At 40.5% G+C, this 14,622-nt stretch overlaps 1 protein-coding gene across 1 annotated transcript in view; it reads left to right on the top strand.

The window, feature by feature from the left end:
• Positions 1-14,622, top strand: part of LOC149803163 (uncharacterized) — a 74,717-nt gene that overhangs the window by 38,741 nt on the left and 21,354 nt on the right. The window contains exons 12-13 of the mRNA XM_089952784.1: positions 4,496-4,584; positions 5,371-5,979. Of these exons, the coding sequence (XP_089808910.1) occupies positions 4,496-4,584; positions 5,371-5,979 (698 nt within the window). The remainder of the gene's footprint in view (positions 1-4,495; positions 4,585-5,370; positions 5,980-14,622) is intronic.

The following is a 14,622-nucleotide window of genomic DNA, read 5'->3' as shown; positions in this document are numbered from 1 at the left end:
TCTGCAGTTACCACCTGTATGTCTATCTATCTATCTGTCTATCTAGATAGTTAGATAGACAGACAAGACAGACAGACAGAGATAGATTTTCACCATATGTGGGGCTTGTTCCCCCTCCCCATTTTTTGGCAGCCAAGACATGTCTTGCCCCCACTCTCCCCAATTATTTGAGCATAGCCTTCAGGCATGTAAGTATCACCACAATGTCGTTTTTTTACCAGATTTTAATGATCCATTCTGTGATACTGTGTGATGCCATCCCAGCCCTTTCAGATCTCAGGTCATCTGGACCTTATGCCCAGTGATCATAGATCGGTCATTTCAGCAGTGTGTACCATATACAAGTCTATGGGGATACTTACAGAGATCTGACTGATAGATTTTGCCATGCTTTTGCCAGAGCCATCCACATGATTGACACCTATACTAACCATTCTTCCAGCAAACCAGCCATCTGTACCGGTATGATAAATGTATCCTATGGATACAGCTAGATATATATTCATGGTATAACCATTGTGGCAGCACTGTAAGACATACAGGGATGACTGAAATACCTCCTTCATATGATACAAACTCACTCAGATGTTTTTTAGACTGAGCTTCTGGCCTTAGACAAGAAATTTGTGGCTGTAAATAGGACTGCTTCTACTTTTTATAAAGTGAACAACATTTTTTGCATGCTACAGTGAAACTGGCATGGAATATCATAGCTATGTCATCATTGTTGAACTTAGCATTGTTAGCAGTTTTCCAGCTGGCAGAAAGATCAGATAGCATCCATGCTGGGAGTCAATGGCCTGAATTGTGAACATCCTTAACAGAGCAGCAAATCTTAACATGGTGAATGCTTTGACTGCATCTGCTAACTTGGACTTGGTGCAACAAAACACATGCCTGTGTTTGACCTCATTTAGGCCACATCATGCCCTGACATTGAGGATAACATCTTTTGCATCACCATTGCTGTTTTGGAGGCACAATTAAGGAAGTGAGGAGGCATTCAGCTCAGGAACAGCTCCTTCGACTTCCTGTCCGGCCTCAGCAATCATACAAGCCAAATCAATGCCAACATCAGAAGAGAGATGATTGGATACAAGGAGATGAGGGACCATTTACTTTTGCATTAAAGAATCAGCTGAATCCAAATCAGATTCAGGAGGAAGAATCAGCTGAATCCAAATCAGATTCAGGAGGCAACAATCAACAACCTACTCAGTTTAGGAGGTGTAAAAGTTTCTTATTCCCCAAGTCTCCTAACTATTGCCATTGACTTGTTACCCTGATGGTTGACTTGTCACCCTGACTGACTGCAGACAGCCTACTAGTGGTTACCAGCCTTCTCCTTCAAATGTGTTCCTCAACTGCAAAAACACTACAGAAAATAACCAAGCTACCCCCTCCCCCAATCCAGTATTTCCAAAAAGACATATCACCATGGGCTTTTCACTAAAAGATTTCTTATGTTGAGCTGATCCTGAACAAAAATTATGTTGATCTGATATTGAGTATAGCCACCGTGGCAGCCATCTTAAAAATCTTCTTAACACAACTCTCTTTGAATAGAAAGTCATATTGACATAGGGTTTTCACCAGAAAACTTATTCTTATGTCCAGTTGGTCTTGAATGAAGATGGACCAATCTGATATCCAATATGGCTGCCACAGCAGCCATCTTAAAAAGTGTTATTGCTACTACTGAATGGAAAATTTCTACTCCTTTCCAAATGGATGGCTATATGAACATGGACAGTAGACTTCTTATGGACTTCTTATGGCTGTTCTATTTAAACACACATGGAATGCAGTTGAAAAAAAGTATATGCCAGGGTATTTTGATTTCACAGAGTTCATATTAATATGATGAGAAATTTTAAATTGTATCTATGGGTGAGTACCCCACTTTAAAAGTGCCTTACCTGAGTCCTTCGTATTTTTTAATGTAGCAGCCCTTATGATATCTAGTTGGTCCTAAATGAAAATGGTGCCAGATGTACATCTAAATATGGATTCCACAACAACTGTCTTAAAATTTTGTTATCACTGCTACTCTTGAATGGATTATCACCAAGTCCTAATTGAAAATGGTGCTAGTCATACCTCCAGTATAGTTGACTGTCTTAAAAGTCTTGTCCTCTGAATAAATAGTCCTTATGAAATGGGGTTTTCACCAAAGGTCTTCTAATGATGTCTACTTTGTCCTAAATGATGTTGATGTTCTCACCAAACATTTAGATGTATGGCACCATCTGCTTACATTGTATCAGCAGAAATGGAGGAGCAAGGCACTGCAGGTTTGCTGTCGTTGAAGTCTTCTACAACATTGTTAGAACTACTGATGAGGCACCTCGTGCAGGAGGCAATGATGCAGCTATGAAACTTTGAGCTGTATCTGATTGTATATCTTTCTCAAACCTCAGTAGATAATTTTGACTATATGGGGGACTGTCCCACCCCATTGTTAGGCAGCCAAGTGGGCAAGTCCCACAACAAATCTGAGCATTTTACTGTTGGATTGTTCTATTTCTGCAGAATGAGTGGGTGGTTGAAGTTTCAGATGGTCTTCAGATTTCATACATTCAACTCCCCACCTCTTTCCTCCCTGCTTACAGTGAATATACCGTCAGACACTGAGACGGGCACAGTTATGCAGCTCATTAATCGACAAGTAGGCAGTGGAGATTGATCGAAAACTGCAATGTCTGGTTTTATTCTAGGCTTTTTGTGGTACAGAAGGCTAAAAGCATGTTGGCAGTTCAATCATACACATAAGCTACCTTAACAACTATGTAGTTCTACCAGAATTCAAGATGAAGATGGCATAATTGATCCATCTGTCTATTGGAATGGATGAACTGGCTGTTTGTCCTGATCTGAACAATGTGTACTTTTACTTCCTTATGGACAGAGCATCACATAAATTCCTTTGATTTTCATATTGAGAGAATATTTACGTTTTAAATCTCTTATATTTGGTCACCTTTTAAGCATTTACAAAGATTATGAACTGTTTTATCATCCTGTTCTAGTAGATTTCATATATAATGATTGCATATTTGAAAGACATCCTCCAGTATCACAAGTTCTATTCATGTCAGGATTGATTTCTTACCCCTTTTGAGTTATCTTGGTTTCCTCATGAACTGTGAAACATTCAATCTGTATCCATCCCAGTGTTTTGTCCAGCTGGGTATAGAGTTGCCACTCTCAGTGTTGTATGACCCCCCCCCCCATGGTATTGATCACTGAATTCATAGAGACCATTTCCAACTGTAAGTTGGTCAGATTTTGCTGGGTTGCCTTTTTATGTGCCCCTTATGACCTTGCAGCTGCAAACTGATCGTGAAAGCCCCTCTCAGATAGGACAAGTCCTGCATCAAAAATCTACTCTAATTTCTTATACAACTGGTGGCTTTTATATTCAACCAACACTGCAAAGAGCTATTTTGATTGTTTTCCAGTGACAAGGCAGCTAAAAGAATTAGTTTGTGCTTTATGCATGAATAAAGTTCACTAGTACTATAACAAATTAGCATACCTTTCATCACCTCTCAACCATCTCGATTTTTAGATATGTACCTGTGAAACAGTCATACATAAATATGTGTGCTAAGTGGGCTGTTCATTTGCAGCCCAAGTTACGCATTTGATCTCCAACCTGGCGTTCATGCCTTCTACCTTAAAAATTAGGGAGGTGTCAAAATACGAAACTATCCAGTGAGACCTATACACTGAAAGGACTATTTTTGTCAGGAAGGGCTGTAATTTGTAAGTAACAGACTTATTTTCCAGATGTTAATGTGATTGGGTAAGTATTCTATGAGAAACATAATAAACATATCACTGACTGTAGTGAACAGGTTAGTAGAAGAGAAAAAAACCAAGATAAAAATGAAACAGGAAGTGAAACTTTCAAAGAAGAATTTGATCCCATACTGGTAAAACCAAGGAACAAAATATTCATTCACCTTCAAGAAAATTAAAGCTGAAACATTGTAATGGCTGATTATAAAGAAGGAACATTGTACATGTACTGTGAACAGTGCACGTCTGGTTACAGAGGGGCCTCTCAGTTGAAAGAAACTAAAAAATCGAGAAAAAAACCCACTGACCTTGGATCTTGAATGGGTGATTGCTTGACCCCCCCCCCGCCCCAGAAACCAGGCATCAAAATTGGTACTTGAGAGGTGCAAGGTGAGCATGTTACCAGTGTCTTGTCCAGAGAGCAGTATTATTATAGTATTAGTTTAAATATCAGCTGCTGCTGCATTGTACAACATAAGAGTGAATTTACTTTTATTCATTGCTACAAATCATGACTTTTTATGACTGATTAGCAATCATATGTTTGGAAAGAAAATAAGACATCTTTCAATAGTCAAGTTTCAGTTGTCCTTTTTCACAATTCAGCCAAGATTGACATTTACAAAAGTAAATGATTTCAGAGTCATTATCACTTAAGTTCTTACTTTATTTGCTCAGTTTGTTGTTTCAGAAAATCCATTCAGGATAGCCAGAGTGGGCACAATTCAGTGGAAGATGCAAAAGCCACAATGGAACTAGTCCTCCTGAAGCTTGGTAAAGGTAAGTAACCGAAGGGGGACAGTGTTTTTCTTGCCTCTTAATGAACATTGTGGTGGTGGTGTAAGTAACCAAGGGGGACAGTGTTTGTCTTGCCTTTTAATGAACAGTGTGGTGGTGGTGTAAGTAACCAAGGGGGACAGTGTTTGTCTTGCCTCTTAATGAACAGTGTGGTGGTGGTGTAAGTAAACAAGGGGGACAGTGTTTGTCTTACCTCTTAATGAACAGTGTGGTGGTGGTGTAAGTAACCAAGGGGGACAATGTTTGTCTTGCTTCTTAATGAACATTTGGTAGTGGGGAAAGTAACCAAAGAGGACAATGTTTTTCTTGCCTATTAATGAATAGTGTGTGGGGGGGATGTAACCAAAGGGTACAGTGTGTGTCTTACCTGTTAATGAACATTGTGGTGGTGGGGGATGTAACCAATAGGGATAGTGTGTGTCTTGCCTGTTAATGAATGGTGTGGTGGTTGGGGATGTAACCAAGGGGGACAATATTTGTATTGCCTCTTAATGAAGTGATCATTTTCAATACGTATGTGGATCTCGTCTTCAAATACATTTCCTGATCATAATTCATTAGGGGTACATCTGCTACCTTGGTGAAGAGCATACTTCCAAGTACAAGGGGAAGTAGTAACTGATGAATTTAAAACAGGATGGGTGGACAGGATTTGTAAGGTAGTAGATATCTTTTTGTGTTTTATGATCAGTAGGTATTGTTTAAAAAAGAAATTTGAATGAAAAAATTTGTTATCTTGAATTTTGATATTTAAAATTTTTCTTTCAGGTGTACATTTTGGTGACTATGTGAATGGAGGTCCTCTAGCTATCTTTGATAGTTACAGAAGTGATTTAATAGAGACTAAACAGGAGGGTGATTTGCAGCAAACCAAAGATGATGCACTTGTGAAAGATTCAGAATCTCTCTCCTCAGTCAAAGACGGTAAAGACCCACCAGGGCACGTAGCTGAGAGTAGAAATGAAGATGATTTCTGTCCAGATTGTCAGCTTGAAAGGAATGGCTCTGATACAGTTAGGATGAATACTGCAGAAAACCACAAAAGTTCATTTGACAGCAGTACAGAACAGAAATGTCAAGCAAGTAAAAGAATGTGCTTATGTCAAAAGGATAAAACATTTCAGTTGACTTTGGACAAATTGTGTTCAGAATGCAATAAAGGCAGTGGACAAAATGCTGAAAATACTGAAATTGCCTCTGTTCCTTCAGTGTTGTGTGCAAAGTGTTTACAGAAACAGAAAAATCAAGAGCTGAAGTACAAAAAAAGGGCGAAGTTTTTAAAAATGTCACAAGGGATGAAAAATCGAAATGTTTTCTTCCACAGAGGATACATTACTCACAGCATAATGGATGCAATTAAAGATGTTAAGAAAACAGGTAATGTATATTTAGGTGACAGATTGTTAAGATAAATTACATAAAATGGAGCCAAGAGTTCAGTGTTAGGTCTGTTTGCTTGACAGGTACAAGTGCTTTGTTTTGAGAAAAGTATTCTTTGCAAGTCACATGGACAGGTGGCTGTTGAAAGTGACATACTAGTCATAATGAAAGATATGGGACTAGCCAAAGATTTGCCACCTCAAAGACTTCAGTGTACAATTTCAATACAATTACATTTAATTATAAAACAGTAGAGCTGCATATTAATGAAATGTTTAGTTGAACAATTATTTAAAATCTCAACAATTGAAAAAGTGACTGAAAGATTATAGATATACAGTAGAATTCCAAGTATCCAGATTATTCAGTTTTATGGACTACAACCCTGTCCCCAGAAAAGTCAAATCCCTAATCAAAAATCAGTTTTATGGACTACAACCCTGTCCCCAGAAAAGTAAAAAAATCTCCAATCAAAAATCAGTTATATGGAATACAACCCTGTCCCCAGAAAAGACAAATCCACAATCAAAAATCAGTTTTATGGACTACAACCCTGTCCCCAGAAAGGTCAAATCCCCAATCAAAAATCAGTTTTATGGACTACAGCCCTGTCCCTCAGAAAAGTCAAATCCCCAATTAAAAATCATTTATATGGACTACAACCCTGTCCCCAGAAAAGTCAGATCCCCAATCAAAAAAACAGTTATATTTGGACAACCAGTTTTCCAGACAAAATTTTTTTTTTCTAGTTGGCATGGATGATTAATGTTATTCCCTAGTTTTTGCAGTGGTTGCACAAAGAAGTTTATAGTCACTTTCTTTATGGATAACTTTAGAAGCACTGAATAAATTAAAGAGCAGAACAACAGACACATTTGGGTAGGTAATCTGCTCATGAAATCTGAATTTTTTGTGGGGAGGAATGCCATATTGGTTTAATTTCAAAGCGTGTCATCCTATGAATTTAAAATGTGTGTTCATCAGTCTGTCCATCTTTCTAGTATCATTGCTTTGGTTCAGATTTGCCTTTAGCAGTTTCTTGGACACTAATGCATGAAGCATCATGTAAATTGATATGCAGATGTGTATTGAGAAGCATTTAGACATAACTAGGTTACTGTGAATCATACCTGCACCCTGTTAGACAATTTTTTTAATTCAGACTTGTTGAAGAAGATTATGTACCACCAGAAACAGTCTTGGATTTTTTTTACCAATAGTGCTTTATCTAACAGGTTTAACCTTAAGTTTTAATGTGTGTGTGTGTGTGACAATTTTTCAGTCATATGGCTACCATGTCTGCAGTGTGACAGTTTATAGTGATGTCTATCACTGGGGCATCATGCCGCAGACAATTAGCATGATGTCCCACCCAGTGACATTATCCTGACACCGGGCCGACCAGTCCTAACACTAGCCTCTTAATGCTGAGCGCCAAGCAAGGCAGCTGTTTAGTACCATTTTTATAAGTCTTTGGTATGACTTGGCCGGGGATCGAACCCACAACCTCCTGCATCCGAGATGGACACTGTAACCACTAGGTCACTTACTTGCTTGCTTGCTCACTCACTCATGAACGAAAATTCCATTTCCCAGCACAAATTCAGACATTGCTTGGCAAATTAAACTTTTTTACTTGAAATAATTTGAATAGTACGTGAAATAAAAATCCTGACTTTTGTAACGTTTCACAAAAATATTAATTTCTGGAAAATAGTCTATTTAGATTTTCATAGTCCTGGGTGATTTCCATATATTAAAGTTGATAGAGCAAACTTCAGAAGCAGAAGAAAGTAGGGGCATTTGGGGAAGAGATTCAGGTCAGAGGAGCAAAGCTTCAAAAAATATTTCTCACAGACATGCTAAGGGCAAGTAAATTTTAAAGATTCACTTGCCCCATATCAGAGTTAAGAGATACAGAAGAATTTGTGTGATTTCAAAAACGTGACTTATCTTTAGTTACAGGGTTTCCATGCTAGCAAGAAATTGGGAAAAAGTCAGGAGAAATTATATTTTTTTCCCATCCGCGAAATGTCCTTGAATTTTGCAAATATTGATGAAAGTCAGGGAAACACCCATATATTTTCTGCCACCACTTGATGCCCAAAACAATAACCAAATTGATCGTGAGTTGAATTTATCGAGTTCTAGCCAAAATATTCGGAGGGTGCAGTATGGATCATTTGGGTGCTTGCAATAAACATCTATGCTGAGTCAATCCAAACTCTCAACAGATATATTTGTCTAGTAGACTTTTTTTTCACAGTCATCATGATATCCGTATCTTTCCTTACATTGAAGGTATGAAAACCAGGCTAGCATCATAAGAGGCCAACATGGTGGTGGCAAAGCGTAGCCGCTTACCGGATATACTAGCAAACTTAAACATTGTTAAATCAAGTCATACATGCATGAAATTGATATGAAAATTACTTTTTTTCTCAGAAATTGCAAGTATTAAAATCGTTATGCCTTTAATCTGCTGAAAGACAAGATAAAACTATGGGTTAATAAAATTTGACCCGGTATTTGCACTGCTAGTCGCATGAGTACACAAATTTCACAACACACATTTTAAAATGTTATAGTGTGTGTGTGTGATTTGGATTTTTAACATTGCTTTTTAAAAAAATCAGTCATATCGCTACGATGTCTGCAGTGTGGCAGTTTATAATGATGCCTAGCACTGGAGCATCATGTAACATGATGTCCCACCCAGTCACATTATCCTGACACCAGACTGACCAGTCCTAATACTAACCTCTTATTGCTGAGCGCCAAGCAAGGCAACTGTTTGTACCATTTTTGTAAGTCTTTGGTATGACTCGACTGGGGATCGAACCCATGAACTCTGGCATTAGAGGAGGATGCTCCAACACTAGGCCACTGGATCGATAAATGTTGTAGAGAAGAAAAAAAATTAAATGAAAGTTGCATACTGGTAATAAAAATACAAAATGACAAAAACACAAAATTCTCCATATTTATTCTGAGAGCAACTTCCAGAGTTTTGATGTATCACATGATTGCCATGCTGATATGTGCTGTCTGCTTGATGAATCAGACTGACCAGATTGCTGCGACAGCGACAAGCTTCTAGTTGTCCTCAAAATATGTTGAGAATTGTATGTTCTTTCTGGCTTTTACAAAAGGTATCTAACTTTCATTTAATATGATTGAATTTCTGTTCAACAACATTAAAAAGGAGTGTGTTGTTGATATCACGTGACGATTGGACTTCTGATGGCATCGTTTGAGATGTATGAAGTCATGTGACTAGTAAGTGGCGAATACCGGGTCAGGTTTCATCTATGCCGTAGTTTTGTCTAGTCTATCAACAGATCAAAGACATAATGCGTATAATACTTGCCATTTATGAGAAAATAAATTATTTTCCTATCAATTTCATACTGATATGAGTTGATATAACGTAAGTTTAAATTTTCTGGGCCCGCTGGTAAGCAACTACCATATGCTGTTGCCACACGTCGACGGCAAATTCCATATTTTCTATATGCAATTGCAATGATCCCACACCCCAACATAAATGTCCAAATGTGAAAAATAGGGTGGGAATATTCTGAGGAAATCTGGATTAGAAAATGGACTGCTATTCGTTTTAAGCCAAATTTGTTGTCCATATTTTCGAATCTAAGAGCTGAAATGAAAAATTGTCATCCCTTGTATTATATATTAAAAACCAATACAAGCCCTTGTATCAGTACAGGTTTGGGACTGGTTTAACAAATTACAAGAAGACATGTTGATTTTACTGAAAATTCAGTCCTTGTTTATATAACAATATCTAATTTTGAGGGTCTTTTGTCAAAATTTAAATCAGTCCTCTTGAAAATGTTTTTTGAATGATGGAATTTTAACTGGATCATCTTAAGATATTAGGGTGTTTGAGAAATCTTGTTTGGGATTTTATTGGCACAGATAAATTAAGGGTTAAACTCCCTTGTTTGGGATTTTATTGCCACAGATGAATTCAGGGTTAAACCTACTTGTTTGGGATTTTATTGGCACAGATAAATTCAGGGTTAACCCCACTTGTTTGGGATTTTATTGGCACAAATAAATTAAGGGTTAAACCTACTTGTTTGGGATTTTATTGGCACAGATAAATTCAGGGTTAAACCCACCTGTTTGGGATTTTATTGGCACAGATAAATTAAGGGTTAAACTCCTTTGTTTGGGATTTTATTGGCACATATAAATTCAGGGTTAAACCCACTTGTTTGGGATTTTATTGACACAGATAATTTAAGGGTTAAACTCCCTTGTTTGGGATTTTATTGGCACAGATAAATTCAGGGTTAAACCCACTTGTTTGGGATTTTATTGGCACATAAATTCAGGGTTAAACTCTCTTTGTTACAAGACAAGATTCTAATTCTTTACGTTTATTGTTTTCTCCTTCAAATACGTTCCCCGATCACATTAATGTTAGGGATATAAGCCTGCTACCTCTCGAATCCAGCCCTACTAAAAGACGAAAATTTGTCTTTTCTGTCTATCTCATATAGACCAAAGGGCAATAACTCTTGCCCCTTACCTCCCCTTGCCACCGCCAGGTGTCACTAGTTTTTAAGCTTCGCTTGTACTGATAACAAGTACATTATACCTCCAAACAATCCAAGCCATCTAAGCATTAAATTGGACCATCCGAAGTTAAATTTGGATTTATTGCATTGACACTCATTCTTCTACAGGTTGTATACATTATTTTAACAATTTTTTCAAAATTGAGTGACTTTGTCACCCTTACGGATTTCGTCTACTGAAGACCATGTTACACACACTATTGCTGAACTTGTGTTGTCAATTAAGAGTTAACGCGACACTGACTAATTTCGCTTACTCCGTTAGTAACGGTTGTAGTATTAGCGAATTAATAACATGCTGAATTGCTAATTTGTGCTTTGTTTTCTTTTCTTGTGTCGTTTCAATAGAAATGTCAACCAAATGCATGAAATGCAAAAAGTTCAAAGCAAAAGAAGACAACCATAACTCTTGTATTGTATGTACCAAGTGTACATCATCTATACCATGCAGCGTGTGTAATACTTGGACAGAGCAAATGTGGGCTGATGTAGTCCAGAAGGCAGAAAAGGGAGTGGGGGACGTTGGGGTCCCCCCTCCACCTAAAGTTCGTCATTTGCAACCATCAGCCACAGTAACATCAGCGGCAATGGAGGAAAATAATGTTGACAGGGTACAACAGTCCACCTTTGAACAGATGCGTCGTTTGGTCCAGGAAACGACAATGCAGCTATTGGCATCAGGCCGGATATTACCCTTATTTCCCTCGCTCGCTTCCACAGCTTTTTCTGACTCTTTGGGGGAATGTTCCCCCAATTTTAGGCTGCCTAGTGGGCGTAAGTCCCCCCGCATGTCCGAGCATGGCCTTCGGGCCTGTAAGTCAGGACGCATGGGGTTTTTACTGGATCCATCGGATCCATTTCATTATACAACCTCTACGTCACCGGCCGTCCAGCTGTACCAGCATGGGGACCCTATTGCTAAAACGGTCCGACCAAATATGATTTACGGGGATCTTAGTGATAAATCCGTCCGTCAAGCTGTATCGCCGCCAACATACCAATACTATGGCGGAGATTTTAGTGAGAAATCTGTCCTTCCAGCCAAGCCATTGGAGCAGCCGGTACCGGTGATTGCAGGACTGTCGCCAACATTCAGGCCAACCACAAGCCAGACAAACCAGCCGGCAGGGCTGGCCGTCCATATGTTCACAGCTTATCCACAAGGGAGAGATAGTGACAGTGTCAAGGCTGACGGAATTGCATCATCTGTGGCACCTGGTATGCTGTATCCAGAGATGCAAGCTATTCCAGAACACAACTCGGCACACAGTGAGGGTGACGAAACTCCTGCAAATCAGTCGTACACAGATCCAACCATGGAACGGACTGAGCTTGGCTTCAAGGCGGCAGTGGAAGCAATTTATAGGGTGTTGGCAACTTCAGAATTCCTTCCGGCTCTTTCCCCAGTCAGCAAAAATTAAGGAGATCAATGACGTCTATCAGGACGAATAGGTGATCCGGGGAATGCTAAGGCGTTCTTTTCAGAAAGCCAAGTACCAGCAACGTTCTCGTGTCGCTGGTACAAAACTCATTCAGATGCCTTCAGTACGGATCTTCCATGCCTTCAGTACGGATCTTCCGGCCCTGGACAAAAAATATGGCAGCAGTTCACATGTCCGCTCCACGGTTTTACAAAGTGGACAAAAAAAAATGTGTTCCATGCCACGTCAAAGCTAGTCCAGAACGTAGTCGCTACGTCTTCAATGTTAGACTTGGCTTCATTAGCCATTTTCCGACTCGCAGAAAAATCTGACAATGACCACGCTTGGGAAGCGATGGCCCGGATTGCTAGAGTTATTAACAGGGCAGCTCACCATTCCATGGCTAATGCGTTGACTGCTTCTGCCAACTTAGACCTGATACGACGTGACGCATGTCTGCGGTCCACGTCGCTCAAGCCCCATCATACTCTGGCTTTACGGATGACTCAGTTTGGGTCGCCTTTACTCTTTGGAGGAAAAAATTTAAGAAGTTCGGAAGCAGGCAGCTCAGAAACTGCCCCTCCAACTCACCGCCCAACCCTCGCAGGCGTTTAGAAAAAAAAAATCAGCCCCTGCCACAGCGGAGGGATGATTGGCAGACCAGGGACAAGGGATCCTTACAATCAAATGTGCAGTATAGATCCCAACCCAATGCCAGGAGACAGCAGTCTAATCAAGCTAGGAGGCAACCATACAGAGGCGGTAAGAAACAAAAGTTTCTCTGTCTTCAAGCCTCCTAACTCTAAAAGTTGACATACCCTCCCCAACACCCGCGGACAGCCTACTTGTGGGCAGCTGCCTCCTGCAATTTCAGGACCACTGGACCACCTTTTTTCCTCAGAACAATTGGGTGATCCAGGTCATTTCAGAGGGGCTTCGGATTTCATTTATCCAACCCCCTCCCCTGTCCTCCTCTCCCCTCTTCACGGACATATCGTCCGATCGGAAGAAGGATACCTTTCTACAATAGGAGATATGGTCGCTCATAGGAAAACAGGCGGTGGATGTTGTGAAAGAAAAAAAACGCAATCGCCAGGGTTTTATTCCAGGCTGTTTCTTATCCAGAAGGCAAACGGTAAGTTGAGGCTGATCATTGACCTGAGTCGCCTCAACCAATACATTTTACCACCGAAATTCAAGATGGAAACAGCGAGATCAATCCATCTTTCCATTCCACGGGACGAGTATGCCATCAGTCTAGATATGACCGACACATATTTTCACATCCCTATCCACCCCGCGTCATGGAAATTTCTCCAATTCGCTTACCGCAACACGGTTTATCAGTTCCAGGTCATACCCTTTGGCCTCAACATCAGCCCTTGGGCTTTTACCAAGGTTATGGATTGTGTCCTCACCCTGTTCCGCTCGACTTCATCTACAGGGATGGCAGTGTACTTGGACGACATCCTCCAGAAACATATGGTAAGTTCTAGTCTGCTCAAAGGCAGAAACGATCTTTTAGATCATCTAGGCTTTCTCATGAACTGGAAAAAGTCCTGTCTCCATCCATCCCAGCGTTTTGTCCATCTGGGTATGGAGTTTCTCACCAATCTGAATCTGGTATGGCTTCCTCGCGCTCGCGTAATCCGGATCATCGAACTCATCGAGTCCGTTTCCAACAAGACGTGGATTTCAGCGAGAGAATGCTTGCAACTCCTCGGATTATTCAATGCGGCGGCGGACTTGATTCCACTTGGCTGTCTTTTTATGTGTCCCTTACAAATGACGTTACTGGCACAATGGCGCCCCTTTTCAAGTCCCCTCAATCAAACAATGATCACACCCAAGATACGATCATTCCTGCATCAGTGGCACAACCCCGGTTGGCTGTCCAAGGGGATTCCTCTGGAGATGCCCCAAGCGGAGATAACGGTATGTACCGACGCCAGTACCTACGGTTGGGGTGCCCACCTGTTGCTGGACTTCACTACAGTCAGCGGCACGTGGGAGCCAGGGGAGAGGCCTTTCCACACCAACCTTTTAGAAATGAGGGCTGTCATCAATGCCTTTCATTTCTGGAAGGATCAACTGTCAGGAAAAACTATCCTCATTATGTCAGACAACTCTGTGGTGGTGACTTACCTCCTCAAACAAGGGGGCACCAAATCACCAGACCTGTGCATTCTGATCTGGCAGTTTCTACGTTGGTGCGACAACCTCCACATCAATGTACAAATCAGACACTTCCCAGCAGACTCAATGTCTTGGCCAACACTCTATCCAGGAAAGGTCAAGTCATTCACACGGAATGGTCACTCCATCAATCAGTCTTATTTCGGATTTGCACACTTTGGGGGCGTCCGATGATCGATCTTTTTGCGACAAGGTGGAATCACAAGTTGCCCACCTTAGTCTCTCAGGTTCCAGACCCAGAGGCTTGGCCCGTGGATGCTCTGTCAATCAGCTGGGAAGGGTTGTGGGCATTCGCCTACCCTCCCACGGTTTTGGTACCGAAAATAATCCAGAGGTTAAGGGGTCAGAACTGTCGGATAATTCTGATTGCCCCTCTCAGATGGAACAAGTCCTGGGTCACCGATCTACTCGATCTA

This window comes from Sinohyriopsis cumingii, chromosome 3 (assembly GCF_028554795.1).
Source record: "Sinohyriopsis cumingii isolate HCF-2022 chromosome 3, ASM2855479v2, whole genome shotgun sequence".
Lineage (NCBI taxonomy): Eukaryota > Metazoa > Mollusca > Bivalvia > Unionida > Unionidae > Sinohyriopsis > Sinohyriopsis cumingii.
Note: the sequence above shows the minus strand (reverse complement) of the source record. Positions and strands in the feature narration are given on the sequence as shown.